At 52.4% G+C, this 14060-nt stretch overlaps 1 protein-coding gene across 1 annotated transcript in view; it reads right to left on the bottom strand.

The window, feature by feature from the left end:
• Positions 1–2377: 2377 nt before the first annotated feature.
• Aldh1l1 (aldehyde dehydrogenase 1 family member L1) overlaps positions 2378–14060 on the bottom strand; it is a 46387-nt gene continuing 34704 nt past the window's right edge. The window contains exons 17-23 of the mRNA XM_005364871.3: positions 12197–12290; positions 10750–10849; positions 9239–9337; positions 7242–7407; positions 4897–5002; positions 3198–3397; positions 2378–2662 (exon numbers count right to left, since the gene is read on the bottom strand). Of these exons, the coding sequence (XP_005364928.1) occupies positions 2607–2662; positions 3198–3397; positions 4897–5002; positions 7242–7407; positions 9239–9337; positions 10750–10849; positions 12197–12290 (821 nt within the window). The 3' untranslated portion in view covers positions 2378–2606. The remainder of the gene's footprint in view (positions 2663–3197; positions 3398–4896; positions 5003–7241; positions 7408–9238; positions 9338–10749; positions 10850–12196; positions 12291–14060) is intronic.

Here is a 14060-nt window from a genome sequence, read left to right as displayed (position 1 = left end):
TATCCCTACCTCAAGAAGACCTTTAGATGGCTATGGGCATGTGGTAAAGGCTGTAGACTGGACTGTTTTATTTCCAGCCCAGCTGAATGTGAACTCTGGGTTCGCAGACTCAGCTTGCCTTCCCTATGTGTGCTTCCAGGGGCCCTCACATTCAGAGGTCAGTACGCTAGCATTATCATTTGGAAGTACATAATTCTGTCCATAGCAGGCAAGGCCCCGTGAGCCCCATCATGGGACAGCACGATGCAGCACCCTCTGGTGGATGTGCGAGGGACAAGTGTCTGTGCCCTACCCAGACCCCAGAGCCTACCTTGACTTTCTCACTTATCCTACCACACACAAGCTTGCTGGTTGGCCAGAGACTCTCAGACCATCCAGATGTAAGGAAAGTAGGGTTCAGGGACAGGAGGGAGGTGGTGGTTGGAAATGACAGGTGGTATTTAGTGTTGCTAAACGACACCCTTAAAAATGGGCACAGTGGTAAGTCCTTATTGCACTTAGAAATGAACAGTGGAAGCACGCCTTTCCCTTCGGTGGGCACCAGGATGCAAGGATGGACATACCCAAAGCAGGGGCCCTGCTGGGGAAGCAGGAAGGAAGCACTTCCCAACACACACACACACACACACACACACACACACACACACACACACACACCGGAACAAGCCTCACGGAGGGAGCCACACAGCACGTTTCATAGACCTGTAAGAAGATCTCTGAGAGGCTACAGCATCAGCATAGTGAGCCCTAGGCACAGCCCATCTCACCCGTTACATGGGGTAGAGCACCCACACACGGGGTATGGATTTCCCATTAGGAACTGGTGTCCCATACCTGTGATCTGGAAGTTAAGGCCCTGGGGCCAATTCCAGCAGACTCAGGACCTGGGTTTCTAACAGTGAGTCACTGCATAGCATGGGCTTCAAGAGTCTCATGATCTGGGAAGGGAAAAGCAGTGTCATAGCAGCTGCAGGACCTGAGCAAGCTAGCGTCTCTGCCTCAGTGGTCTAGTCATTCCTTCTTCCCTGGACCACAGCATGCACAATACAGATGTGTGGGGAGGACTTAGAGGCCTGCATGGCACCCAGCACTCGCCAGTCTAATGTTGTTACCATTGCCTCTACCAGTGCTCACACGTGCTGTCATAAGACCTACCGTCCTTTGTCACTTTGAGTCTGGGATAAGCTGAGAACTGTGCTGTCAGGCAATGCTGTCCCTGTGCACAACAGCAGGTATGAGGTGGCGGTACAGCTCAGGAGTGAGAGCTTGCTGCTTTACCTGATTCCCTCTACCCATGTCTGCCAGCCCACAACTGCCTGCAACTCCGGCTTCAAGGGACCTGATGCCCTCTTCTGTTCTCTTCTGGTATCTGCATGCATGTGCACATATACACAAACGCACAGACCAAAAAGGCATCAATCTTTTTAAAAATGAGTACACTGACACTGGTTGTCTTAGAGAACACTTGGCAGTGCCGCCGTGGGTCACTGTCACTTCACTCCAGCAGCGATGCAGAGGGGTTTCCACAGCTCCACCCGAAATCCAGGAGTGATGTGCTTCCACCACATCACTTACGGCATGGTAGGTGACAGGAATTCCTAAACCCACAGGGATCTATATCAGGGATGCGGCTTCCCACTGATCAGGGGTCATTATGAGACTTGCGCTGTGCTTAAGAGATGGGCAGGGATGTGGTGCAAGGCCAGGACACCACAGAGGCCTGGTTGAACTTTCCCAAACCAGCACAGGTCACTAGGTCACTCCCTGCCTGGTCAGGGGATCTGAGGAAGATCAAAGAAACCATTAAAACATTTGGACCCAAAAAGGCAGAGCCAGAGGTAGGTGACAGTGGTTGGCATGTCAAGAAGAGTGGGCATATTGGAGAAACCAAGGCAACGGCAAATCTGTGGTGTGTGGGACCTTCAGGATGAGGGTGTAGGGAAGAGGGCCTCGGGTGGGCACACAGGTGGCAGAAGGCTTGTGGGGCCTGTGCTCCTGGCTGAGGTGGGGTGGTGTAAGATAATGAGAAATCCAGACAGGGGTGCTGCCCAGGTATGAGATGCCAGGCAGGGTGAAGCTCCTGCCACAGGCCCCAGGTTGCCGTCACGAATGCTCCACACTGAGTGGCTGGTGAGGACTAGGGTCCTTGCAGAAGAGACTGGGCTGCTTCATGGCCCAGGGCTTGTCCCCCACTCCCAGCCGAATCCCCCTTCTCAGCTCTTGCCTTTGGAGGCGGGTACTGACACACGCATTTCCTTCTGTGTACCCCCTAAGGTTCAGTCTCTGCAGGCCAAGTGATGCTATATGCCCCGGACTCGGGGTGACTGCTCCTTCTGGGGCCATCTGGAGCACCCACAGACAGAACGGTGACACAAAGTGCACGCTACCCCTGCTCACATCTTTATTCATCCTGGCCATGACTGCCCACTCCACTTGGAGCCACTTCGGATTGCTCCGAGGGTGTCCTGTCACCCAGCGGTGCAGGGTGATTGCTCCAGAGACGTAAGGGGGCGGTGCTGTGACAGAAGGGTTCTCAGACACCAGACGGGGTCCAGGGTCCCTGAGGGGAGGCCACCAGGATACAGAAGCACCATGGAGACCTGGCTTCAGTACTCAAAAGTCACGGTCTTGACCCGCAGGTACTCGTTCAGGGCTGCCTCTCCTGCGAGAAAACACACACTGCTGGGAAACCTACCGCTGTTCCTTTCAGGGGATCCCTGAGATGAGCACACCAGTGGGCAGCCTTCCTCTCTCCACAGATGAGAAACCAAGGCCCCAGGGAAGCCACATACCCAACCCAGGTCGTACTGTAGTAAGCTATGGGTTTGGACTCCACTGCAGGCAGGGGAATGCAGAACCAATCTGGGGCAGCCATTTTAGAAGCTTTCCTGCCTCCCTACCATTGCAATGGTAACGCAGGTAGGATGGGTGCCCTGCTGGCTACCAGCAGCCAAGAAGTTGTCTTCCTGCCTGCCTAGATATATTCTACTGTATATATTCTTTCTGCTCCTGTGTGCTGTCTCAGCAATGACATTGGTCCCAAAAGGTCCCCCCTCCCAGCAAGAACTGAGCAGCTACCAGCTATCTTGTCCAATGTGACACCCCAGCACTGGGGACAGAACCTGGCACTTGGTGGCCTTTGGCGGGTGTTTGCTGAGTGAATACGTAAAAGTAGCCCTAGGACAGGGTTTAGTTACCCAGATCTTTGCCAAATCCAGACTGTTTGAATCCTCCGAAGGGTGCGGCCACATCTGTTTTGTTGTAGGTGTTGACGAACACAGTGCCCGCCTGGAGTTTGTCACTGACATACAGGGCCTTGTTGATATCCCGGGTGAAGACACCAGAGGCCAGGCCAAACTCTGTGGCATTGGCCCGAGACAGAACAGTATCCACGTCCCTGTGGGGGAAGTGCGAAAACTCACTGAGGGATGCTCTAAGAACCCATTTTTGGACTGGGGATAAGGGAAAATCAGAATCTGCTTCCCAAAAGTGTCTAAGCCCATGCCCCTCGGCCAGGAGACCCCCAAAGGAAAAACCTGTGCTGAGATTGCAGAAGGGGGCAGCAGAGAGAAAGACGAGGAGGGTCGGGGGTGTAGTTAAATATTTCACAGAGCAGATCTGGGCAGGGGGCCTCGTGCAGGAAGGGAGCTCAGAGAGGCAGTTTTAGGCAGAGGTAGACTGAGCATTCAGCAGACATCAGACCTAAGAGCTGGGGTCGTGTGTGCCTGGCAGAGACTGTGAAATCTGTCTACTGCAGTCAGCATCAGCTGGTGATGGTAGTCACATCGTGACAACTGGTTGGAAAAGGTGAAGACGAAAGTGTCATTTGCCTGAAAAATGAGTGAGGAAAGGTGTGGCCGGTCAAACGTGTCCACAGAGCTGTAGTTCCTCCACAGTTAGTGGACCCTTCCTTCTCTTTAACCTGTGGCCTGGATGGCTCCTGGGCCGGGTGTGTTCTGAGGCTAGCTCCTTAGGAGCTTGGCTGCCTCCAACTGGCTTCCACGGGACCTGGGCTCCAGGCCAGGGACCTGAGGCTGCCATGGAGAGATAGCCCAAGCCCAGGTGAGCATAGCTACTTCCTTTGTACCAGGCAAGTCCAGATGTAGCACAGAGCTGAGACAGGCTCACTCCATCCAACCAACCTGAAGCATGGGCTCATTCATGATTGAGACCCAATGCCATAGTTGTTCCAGGCCATTTGGACAGGACCAGGTTAGGTCTCAGCAGGACACTATAAGAACAAGACCCGGTAGGCTGTAAGTAATACCAGAAATGGAGGACAGACACAGGGAAGCCGGGACATGCAAGGAAATTGCCTTTTATTCATCTAGGCCTGGAGGCCATCCTGGCCCAGGAGAGGGAGGGCAAAGGGAGCCCTGTGTTCTTGAAGAGGCCTATGCAGGCAGCCCAGGCACCGTGTACAGGCTCTTCACTAACTCGGTTTCCTTCTCATGGACCATCTCTCACAGTTGATGTCAAGACTCCAGACAGAGAAAAAGCCCTGAGATGCTGTAAGATAATGCTTTTGTACACTGTAAAGATTTATTAAACTCATGCTGGTTTAATAAAATGCTGGTTGCCCAATACCCAGGCAGGAACTATCGGTGGGGCAACCAGACTAAGAGAATTTAGGGAAGAGAAAAGGAGAGACACAGTCATCACCCAGATGCAGAGGAAGCAAGATGAGAATGTATCACTGAGAAAAGATACCAAGCCACATGGCTAAATATGGGTTAATTTAAGTTGTAAGAGGTAGTTAATAGTAAGCCTGAGCTAATAGACCAAGCAGTTTATAATTAATATAAGCCCCTATGTATTTCTTTGGGACTGAATGGCTGTAGGACCAGGAGGGACAGAAACTTCCATCTACATTGAGAGGTGTGGTGAATCACATACCCGTCAGCAAACCGAGAGATGATCATGATGGGCCCGAAGGACTCCTCTTTAGCAATGTACATGTGGTCCTCCACGTTGGTGAAGACGGTTGGCTGAAAGAAGAAGCCTGTAGGGAAGACAGTGACCTGAGGCATGTAGGAGGTACAGGTCCCTGACTGTCTCCTCCCTATTCTGGTCAGGGCCTGGCTCATACAACACTCTTTTCACTATAGACCCAGGCGCCTCGTCCTCTGCCTTTCAGGTAGAATTGGCCAAGAAGAGTCAGCCCTGATCTGTCCTATTCTTGAATGGGTTCTAGAAAATTCCCCACCCTATTGTTCAGAGAATAGATGGGCCGCCCTCATGTTCCCGGGGGATGTACTAGCTAGCTCCACTGGATCCCTCTCTCTGCTCTGTGAACAGTGCTTACTCCAAACTTTGCAGCCCACCCCCTGCTAGGGCTTGCCATACTGTCCCCAGCCTTAGGGAACTCGCACACTGGTGATACAGGGAAGTTTGCTTCATATGAGCTAAATGATGAGTTGTTCTCTGGTTGGGACACTGGGGAGCTGTTTGCCAAGCTGAGGAGCAGCAAATACAGAAGATGAGAAGCATCTAGAGAGAGTGCAGGAGATGGTGGGTGGGGGTGAAGGGCAACTCACACCGTCTGCAAATGAGGCCAAGGAGGCAGTCAGGGAACTTGCCCCTGAAGCATTGGAACCCAAGAACACTCATGGGGTAAAGAAACAAAGGGTCAATGACTCCCGGGGACACTTGGCAGGATAAGCTGCAGAAGGTGGCAGGGATGCAGGAGAATCAAGGTATAAATGAGGTGCCAAACTTAACAGGACCAGAAGAGAATGAAAATCAAGGGGTCAGAAAGAGGGGCGTGTCCTTTCTTCCCCTCTTCAATTCCATCAGTTAATGAGAGCCTCTTCTGTGTGGGGCTCCTTACGGGGTGTAAAAGGCAGACAGCAAAGGCAGGCAGGGTGTGGAGCTGCTGTGCTGTGGGCAGGCAGCACAAGGCTCCATCCATGTGGCTTCTGCTCCCCTGGTTTGAGTGCCTAGAACTGAGTAGATTACAGAGAAGCAAGTGTGTCGGGGTCAGACACTGCTTGTTTCAATAAGAATGGGCCCTACAGGCTCATGTAATTTAATGCTTGGTCCCCAGCTGGTGGAACTGCTTGGGAAGGACTAGGAGGTATGGCCTTATTATGGAGGTGTGTATCTGGGGGCAGGCTGTAGGGTTTCAAATGCCCACACCGTTCTCTGTCAGATCTCTCTGCCTCATAGATGCTATCTCAAGCTGCGAGCTCTCAGCTACTGCTTCAGTGCCGTAACTGCCTGCCTGCTCCATGCTCCCCACCATGAGGGTCATGGATTCGCCCCCTGAATCTGTAAGCCCCCAATAAACCCTTCAGTAAGTTGTCTTGGTCATGGTGTGTTCACAGCCATAAAAAAGTGACTAAGACAGTCAGTGAGATGATTACTGAAGCCAAGTGCCTGGTGCCATTCAGGTACCTAATTCTGGATGTGTCAGGAGCTCTAGATGGGTGACCTGAGCCATGTGTCTATGAAGATCTGCATCATCTCAAAGATGGGCCACTCCAGGCAAAGGCTCACTCCTAGCTGAGGGCAGCTGGCCACCAGTGGTGGGACACTGTGGCATTGCCACCTGTTGCCTAGCAACTAAAGCATTCCCTGAAGGGAGGAAGGAAGCTCACAACACTCAAGCAAATGACCTGAGATAAGGCCCCTGCCACCCGCCCACTAAGCAGTGAAAAGGGAGATGAGATGGCAGTGGAGCTGCCTCCAAGTTGTTCCAGGATGCAGCTTTTGGGAGTCATCACCCAGCCTCTGTGCCTTTGAGCCAATCATGCTCCTGTGAGTGACCCCAATAAAATCACTGGCTCACTAGGCTAGATATCGACAGGGCCATCTCTTTTGGTGGCCACTGGCTCCTATCTGGGGTGAGTGGGCATTAGTTCATGTCTTCCCAGAAGTCACACAACACACAGAACAACTGCTCAGAAGAGAAGCCAAAGAGCGAGAACCTTGAACTCAAGTCAGAGGAGACTGACGCCATGGTGCAGTGATGCAATAGCAACACCCTGCACAGCAGATTACACCAGCACTGGGAATGTTCTGGACTCCTCCCTCACCTTCCCAGTTCCAGACCTGGGTCAAGAGGGTGACCAAACAGCCAAGGGCCATTACATCCAAGATCCCAATTTGAACTGGAGGCCTGGATCCTAACCACACTGGTATTTGGCCTTCAGCTATGTCCAGTTAGGGCTGGGTTGAAAACCAGAGGTCTAGTATTTGCTGCCTCAGTTTACCCAAGCGAGATGGATAACTTGACTGACCTGGCCTCGGGACTTGGTTCCCACCACAGACCAGTGTGGCCCCTTCCTTCACACCACGCTGGCAATATTCCACCAGCTTCTTCAGGTGGGCCTCGTGGTTCTGCGGGCCATGGTTGGTGTCTCTGTCCAGGGGGTTGCCGATTTTCATCTTCCCCACTTCCTCCACCTGCAGAAAGTCCTCGGGTCAGGTTGTGCTCAGTGCCACAGTCAGTCCTAGGACAGCTCCCACCTCTGTGGTTTATACCGGTCACAGGTCCTTGAAGAATGTGTGGAAGCCATTTCCCAGCTGAGGGGGCTTTCCCAGCCTGACTCCAAACCTATCTACTAGAGGAGTCTCAGTGACAGACAGAGGGACACTGAACAGAGAAAATGGTCCAAGGCTCAAGTCTACCTACTGCTGCTTTCATTTTTCTCGGCTTCAACAAATCATTTGGGAGTGGCCCCCTCTGGGAAGCCCGCTTCTGTCACCTTCAAAGTAAGCCTAGGATTTGGAACGTAAAGATGCTACTGGGGTATCACTGCGGAGTGACAGGAGGTGACCTAATGACTCTGGAGTTTAGATGTCAGAAGGACAGAAAATGAGTTGGGGCTCACAAAGATGTGTAACTCCAGTTCCAGGGGAGCCAGTGGCATCTTCTGACCTCTGCAGACACCAAGCATGAAGTGTACATACACACATGCAGGAGAAACACATATCCACATAAAATAATCTTTTTTAAAAACAATGAATCAGGATGCAGGATGAAGAAAGAAAACACAGTTGCACAGAATCAATGGCCAATCATTCATTGGTCAATCAATGACCAATGACAGATCTGTTGGCCTCTGGGAAGGTCGGCCCCAGTCCTTCTCTTGTGTGGCCTGGCTGCCAGGCTCCTGAGCTGGAGTCTAAGGATCAGGCAAAGTTGTGACCATCCTCATTCACTTCAGGGTTCACCCTAGCCTGGACAGACTGTGAGCCAGGTAAGCTCGGGGGCTACTGGGTGTCAGGTGTCATTTGTCACACAGCAATGCTGCTCAGCCCTTTCCTGTCCTTGTCACCTTCATACTCAGACCTATTCCTGACTATTCTGATTCAGTCCTGGTGTTGAAGGCTTGGTTGCCAACCGGTGCCCTTCCTGTAACTTTAGTCTAACAGTTGGAAGTTGTCCCTCTCTGGTTTTATGTTAGAGAAGTGTCCGTCTGTACCTGTCAACCTCACAGGATGAGGCTGGTCACAATGATGCCAGTTCACAGAGAACCCCCAAAGTCAAGAATTAAAGACATTCCTTGCTGGGGGTGGGGCTCAGTGGCAGAACAATCATCTCACTAGCCAAGGCCCTGGGTTCCAGCACCACAAACAAACAAACAACAAGCAAATCATACAGTCCTACAGGGCCAAGAAGACCCATTTGTTCCTGGAGCTGGCCTCAGTCTGCCCTTTGGGATTTTGTTACGTTACCCAGTAACTCCAGTGGGAGCTGCTGCTTGGCACCTGTCGGGTCCCCAGAAGGTGTCAGAAGCTGCCCCCCTCACAAACGGCCAGCTTGCAGCAACCACTGCCTAACATTAGGGGCATGGGCAAAGTCTAGACTCTTGATTCTGGGCACCTGCACAGGGTACTTCCTGCTCCAGGGATGCTGCCAGGGGTCCTGAGGACAGGTCCTTGCTCTCCTGTCCTTTTCCCAGTCCTTTCCTGGGCCTCCTATGACCTCACTTAAGAGGGTAAGCCCTTGTGAATCCTGTACAGTTGGTCCTTATCCTAGGCTCTACTTTCAGAGAACGCTCCTTTTCGGTGGTTCTGAGAATGGAACCAAAGCCTGGGCAAGCGCTAGAGCTAGGTACCCTCTGCCCACAGGCCCTTTGGTTATGTCAGTTTGAGCTGAAGACTCAAGACAGCTCTCCAAGGATCCTCTAGTGGGTGGTACCCAACGAGAGGAGCCCAGGCCCTCCTTACTCTGCACCACTGCCTCTCTCACAGCCTGCCCCTCCGGCTCAGACTCTAACCTTGAACTTACCACTTTCTGCACGAACTGGTCATGGATGGAGTCCTCCACAAAGAGCCGGCCCGCCGCAATGCAGTTCTCCCCTTTGTTGAAGAAAACGGAGCTCATGCCCTTCAGAGAAGTGCAAAAATGCCAGGTTACAGATCTCCGAGTGCTTCCGCCCCACTGCCCACCAGGACTGTTAACTCTTCTCAGGGAAGAGTGGGTGTGCCTGCATTCTGCCTTCCTCACATGGGACAGGCTTTACCTACACTGGGTGCATAGGTCCTGTGCAATCCTCAGCCTGTAGAAGCAAGAGGTGGCGGTGGGAGTGAGGACACAAGGCCCCACATGATAAGAGGGAGCCACCTAGAGACTTCATTAGCATACGGATGCTGTTCACATGACAAACAATGGAGAATAATATATCGGGTGAGTCTGAGCTTTCCTGGACCCCGGGTCCATGGGTAGACTCACTGGGTGGCCCAAAAGGTACCAGGTCTCCTTGGGACCCGACTGGAGAGGTACCAGACTGTGCATTAGCAGGGTTGGAGAGCAGGATGGAGAGGCACAGCCCTAGTTCTAGGGAAGAACGTGCAGGAGTGCAGGAAATCTGCTCAGACACGCTAGGAGCCAAGAAGCCGACAGCAGGAAGCCAAGGGCGGGGTGCAGTGTCCAGTCCAGCTCTTTTAGTCTGCATGATTCAGCCCAACAGTTGGCACAGGCCCCCAGTTATGTGCAGGGCTCCGAAGCAGCAGCCACACTTTGAATTGAGCCAATATCCCGGACTGTCGGGCTCATGGCAGAGATGAATAAGGAAGCTCCTGGCCTTCCTCAGCTTCCCACTGAGCAAGACTGGACTCCCTCTCAGGACTCTGTTGGGTGTCATGCCCTGCTCCAAGGCAGAATGAGGCTTGGTCACGCTGCTAAGATAGTTGGAGACCTGGCTGAACGGGTCTGACTCATTTGCTCACATGGGAGTGGAGAGCGGACCAAGGCATCAAATTACACCAATGGCAAGAACCACTTCCACGTTCGTGGCATTTGTCACATTCCATCACTGTTCTGAGGCCTCATTTGGGCCAGTCTAAGAGACCACCACAGAGGGGTACTTTTCTGGCCCTATACACACAGGTATGCCCAGTCCTGGCCTGTAGCTGCCCAGAGCATAGGTGGAAAGCTGGGCATGGGTGCACAGGGTCATTGTTCATTGGTCACAGCTGTTAGCGGGGTCATGCCCGAGAGATCCAGGGACACTTTGCTTTTTACCCATGCCAAGGCAGGCAGCCTTTTAATTTCCCAATTTGTCCAGCTGGTTCAATGATATGACAGGACATGCAGGGAACACACTGTGGAGGGCATGCATCATCCTTGCCCACGGGTGCCTCTCGCTATGCTACCTATACTTGTGGTGACATCATGGATGGCTATACCACGTTAGGTTAACCATGGTAGCCGAGAGATCCCCCACTGCTATCCCTCTGCCTCTGGCCCAGGGCCTCCCACACTTCCTCCCACCTATTCCCATCCCTGCCCTATCTCACCATCTGCACGGCCTTGTTGAGGTCACAGTCAGCAAAGATGATAAGGGGTGACTTCCCGCCCAGCTCCAGGGAGACTTTCTTCACATTACTCAGGGCACAGCTGTTGGGAACAGAAGGCAGGGGCTGGTGTCACATGGCCTGGACCACAGGGGCTTGTAGGTGGTGCACAAGACAAGTCCCAAGTTTGCTGGACTCCAAAGTGCAAACCAGACCCACCTTCTCCCCACCACCCACTCTCACCTCCTACTAGGGGACCATTCCTATTCCCCTCACACCCAGCCCAGTCCTGGCTCTTCACACTCACTGGTGTCCCCCTCGGCTCCACTCTGTCCCCTTCTTAGGGTCATTTTCTGATCCTCCCATGGAAAACCCCCACCTCCCTGTGTCTGCCGGCCGCTGTGTCCCACTGCAAATTTATGAATGACTCGCCCCACCACGGGAGAAAGCAGGCCTTCCACAGAGCATGCATCTGTCTGGGTCCTATGGCATCCCAGTGCCTGGCACACAACCGGTGCTCCAGGAAAAGCAGACTGAGTAGACCCTAAAGAGAATCATCCCTCCGCTGGGGTAGCTGTGGCCAAAGAGGGCTAGCTCAGGGTTTTAGTGACAAAGCAGAGAGATGCAGGGAACCACAGACAATGTGTCCACGGGCAAGACTCATACTTGAGTGATACCACCACCCTCAAGTAGGCACCAAGCATGACCTGGGAGAAGAGGTCGTCTTGTTCTGGACCACCCAAGGGTATGGGTCCCCTGCCCCAGCACTGCCCACAGAGGACTCAGGGGAGCCTCATGGAGACTAGCGCCCTCATGCTGAGACTCTGAATGGATGGTCAGGTATACGCACAGATGTTACACTCATTCAGCTGCTCCCACAGCTCATGGACGTCAAGGTCTAACACCCCGTAAGCAGGCTGTGGATACTCGCATTGGCTAGGAAACTCTAACAACGGTTGTACACATTCAGCGTAGGCAAAATTGATTTTCTCAAATATTTCCAACCTGCAGCTGTTTGAATCCACCATGTGGAAGCCACAGATACAGAAAGCAAATTATAATGGGTTCCATTTAATCTAACTTACCAGAAACATCACCAGGTCAGCTTGCAATCAATATAAATGTTATGAATGAGTACATTTTACTGTGTTGAGTTTTTCAAATCGGTGTCTAGTTCATACTAGTGCAATCTCAAATCAGGACCGCTAACTTCTAGCACTGTTGGGGTAGGAGGTGACATGGTACCAGAATGCCCTGGATTGTGTAACCTCCATAAGCAGCCCAACGGGCCTCTCAAGGGCTTTTGGAAAACTCAGCATCTGTTTTAACATGACTGCTGGAAGTAGCTATGCTCACCAAAACCCAAGAAGCAGGACCCAGCTTATGGGATGCATCATCTATACCCAGACACCACGGCCTGGAAGACCTCTCCTCCCTGTACCCCACCTACCTTTTCATGATGTGTTTTCCCACCTCTGTTGAACCTGTGAACCCTATTTTCCTCACATCAGGGTGATCTGAGAGTCTCTGGCCAACCAGCGAGCCTATGGTAGAATAGATGAAGTCAAGGTAGGCTCTGGGGTCTGGGCAAGGCACAGTCAGTCACCTGTTCCCCGCACGTCCACCAGAGGGTGCTATATTGTGTTGTCTACATGGTGCCCCATGATGGGGCTCACGAGGCTTTGCCCTGCTATGTACTGATATCTGTCCCTCCAAATGATAATGCTAAAGTACTAACCCCTGAGCGTCTGAATGTGAGAGACCCTGGAGGCGGGGTCTCTGAAGGAGTCATAGGATGGACCCTACCCTATGTGACTGTTGTCCTTATATGGAGAGGTAATCAGGACACAGATCTACACAGAGGGCTGACCATGTCGGGGAACAGATACAATGGCATCTCCTATGCAGGGAGAGAGACAGCAGAGGATGCTGCCCTGCCAGCTCTTGCTTTTGGACTTGCGGCGCCCAGGGCTGTAGCCACAGCTGTCTGATGAGAAAGCCCCAGGTTCGGCACCTCATTATGGCAGTACCAGAAACCACACTGTGCATGGAGTGTGGGTATGAGGAGTGACTGGAGGTCACCTAAGCTTGGTGGCTTTCAACTGTCAGAGTCAACACTGGGTGTGGTCCATGGAGGAGCATCACGGACCCACCTTTAGGACGCTGCTGGCCTAGAGTCTTGCCACCTCTGCTTACACGGCTGAGTTCCAGCCCGACCCACACCACACCTCCCTCCTTCCTACCCCTCAGCCTGACCAATGGCCAAGTCCTTGATTCCATGAGATCAAAGGGTGGGTTACCTTCTAGATGCCTTTTCTCAGAATCAATAGAAAGCCCTCCCTCAAGCCTTCAGGTTCTTTCTAGACAATGGTTTCTGCCCTTACATTCTCGCTCCTGACCCTCCCCATCTTGGCCATTCTTGTAACACTGAAACACCCAGGGCTAGCTTGGCTCTGGGCTCACACGTCTCCCTTTACAGGGCTTCCTCAGTTGATCATGCATGGCCAGATTGCCAAAGGCCACCCTTAGACACATTACCTCCTAAATCTGCATCTCCTGCCAAACTCCCCAGAGTCTAGGCCATCTATCATCCCCAGCCTACTCAGCCTCCTGCTTGGATGGCTCATATTCAATGCCTTTGAAAAGGTGCTTTTAATCCCCTGCTCCCTGCCCCCAATCCCAGGGCTCTGCTATGGTAAATTGGCCACTCCATGCAGCAAGCATATTCAGGAGGAGAACCTGGGAGTTGCTGATCTCAATGTTAATTCCATTTTGACAGTCCTGTTAAATCACTACTTAGGGGAGAAAATGTTTGCAAAGTTGTATGTGACCAAAGGACTCATACCCAAAATATGTAAAGTATTAACAAATACTACAATAAGAAAACAAATGATCCACTAAAAACCAGGCAAAAGATATGCAGAGATTCCTCCCCAGATACACAGAAAGCAAGCAAGTATAAGAAATAACAACACTACTTTTGACAAGGTCTTGCCGTGTAGCTCAGGGTGATCTCAAACTCATAGTAAACTTCCTGGCTCAGCCTAGCAGGCACAGAGTCTACAGTTTGTGCCACACCACAGATTTCAGTAGCATCAGAAACCAGAGGCCAGAGGCACATGGAGTGAGAGAGAAGGTACATGGGTGACACGGGAAGGCAGGTGGGGGACACGGGAAGGCAGGTGGGGGACACGGGGAAAGGCAGGTGGGGGACACGGGGAAGGCAGGTGGGGAACACGGGGAAAGCAGGTGGGGGACACGGGAAGACAGGTGGGGGACACGGGAAGGCAGGTGGGGGACACGGGGAAGGCAGG

Source organism: Microtus ochrogaster, unplaced genomic scaffold, assembly GCF_000317375.1.
Source record: "Microtus ochrogaster isolate Prairie Vole_2 unplaced genomic scaffold, MicOch1.0 UNK1, whole genome shotgun sequence".
NCBI classification, from domain to species: Eukaryota; Metazoa; Chordata; class Mammalia; order Rodentia; family Cricetidae; genus Microtus; species Microtus ochrogaster.
Note: the sequence above shows the minus strand (reverse complement) of the source record. Positions and strands in the feature narration are given on the sequence as shown.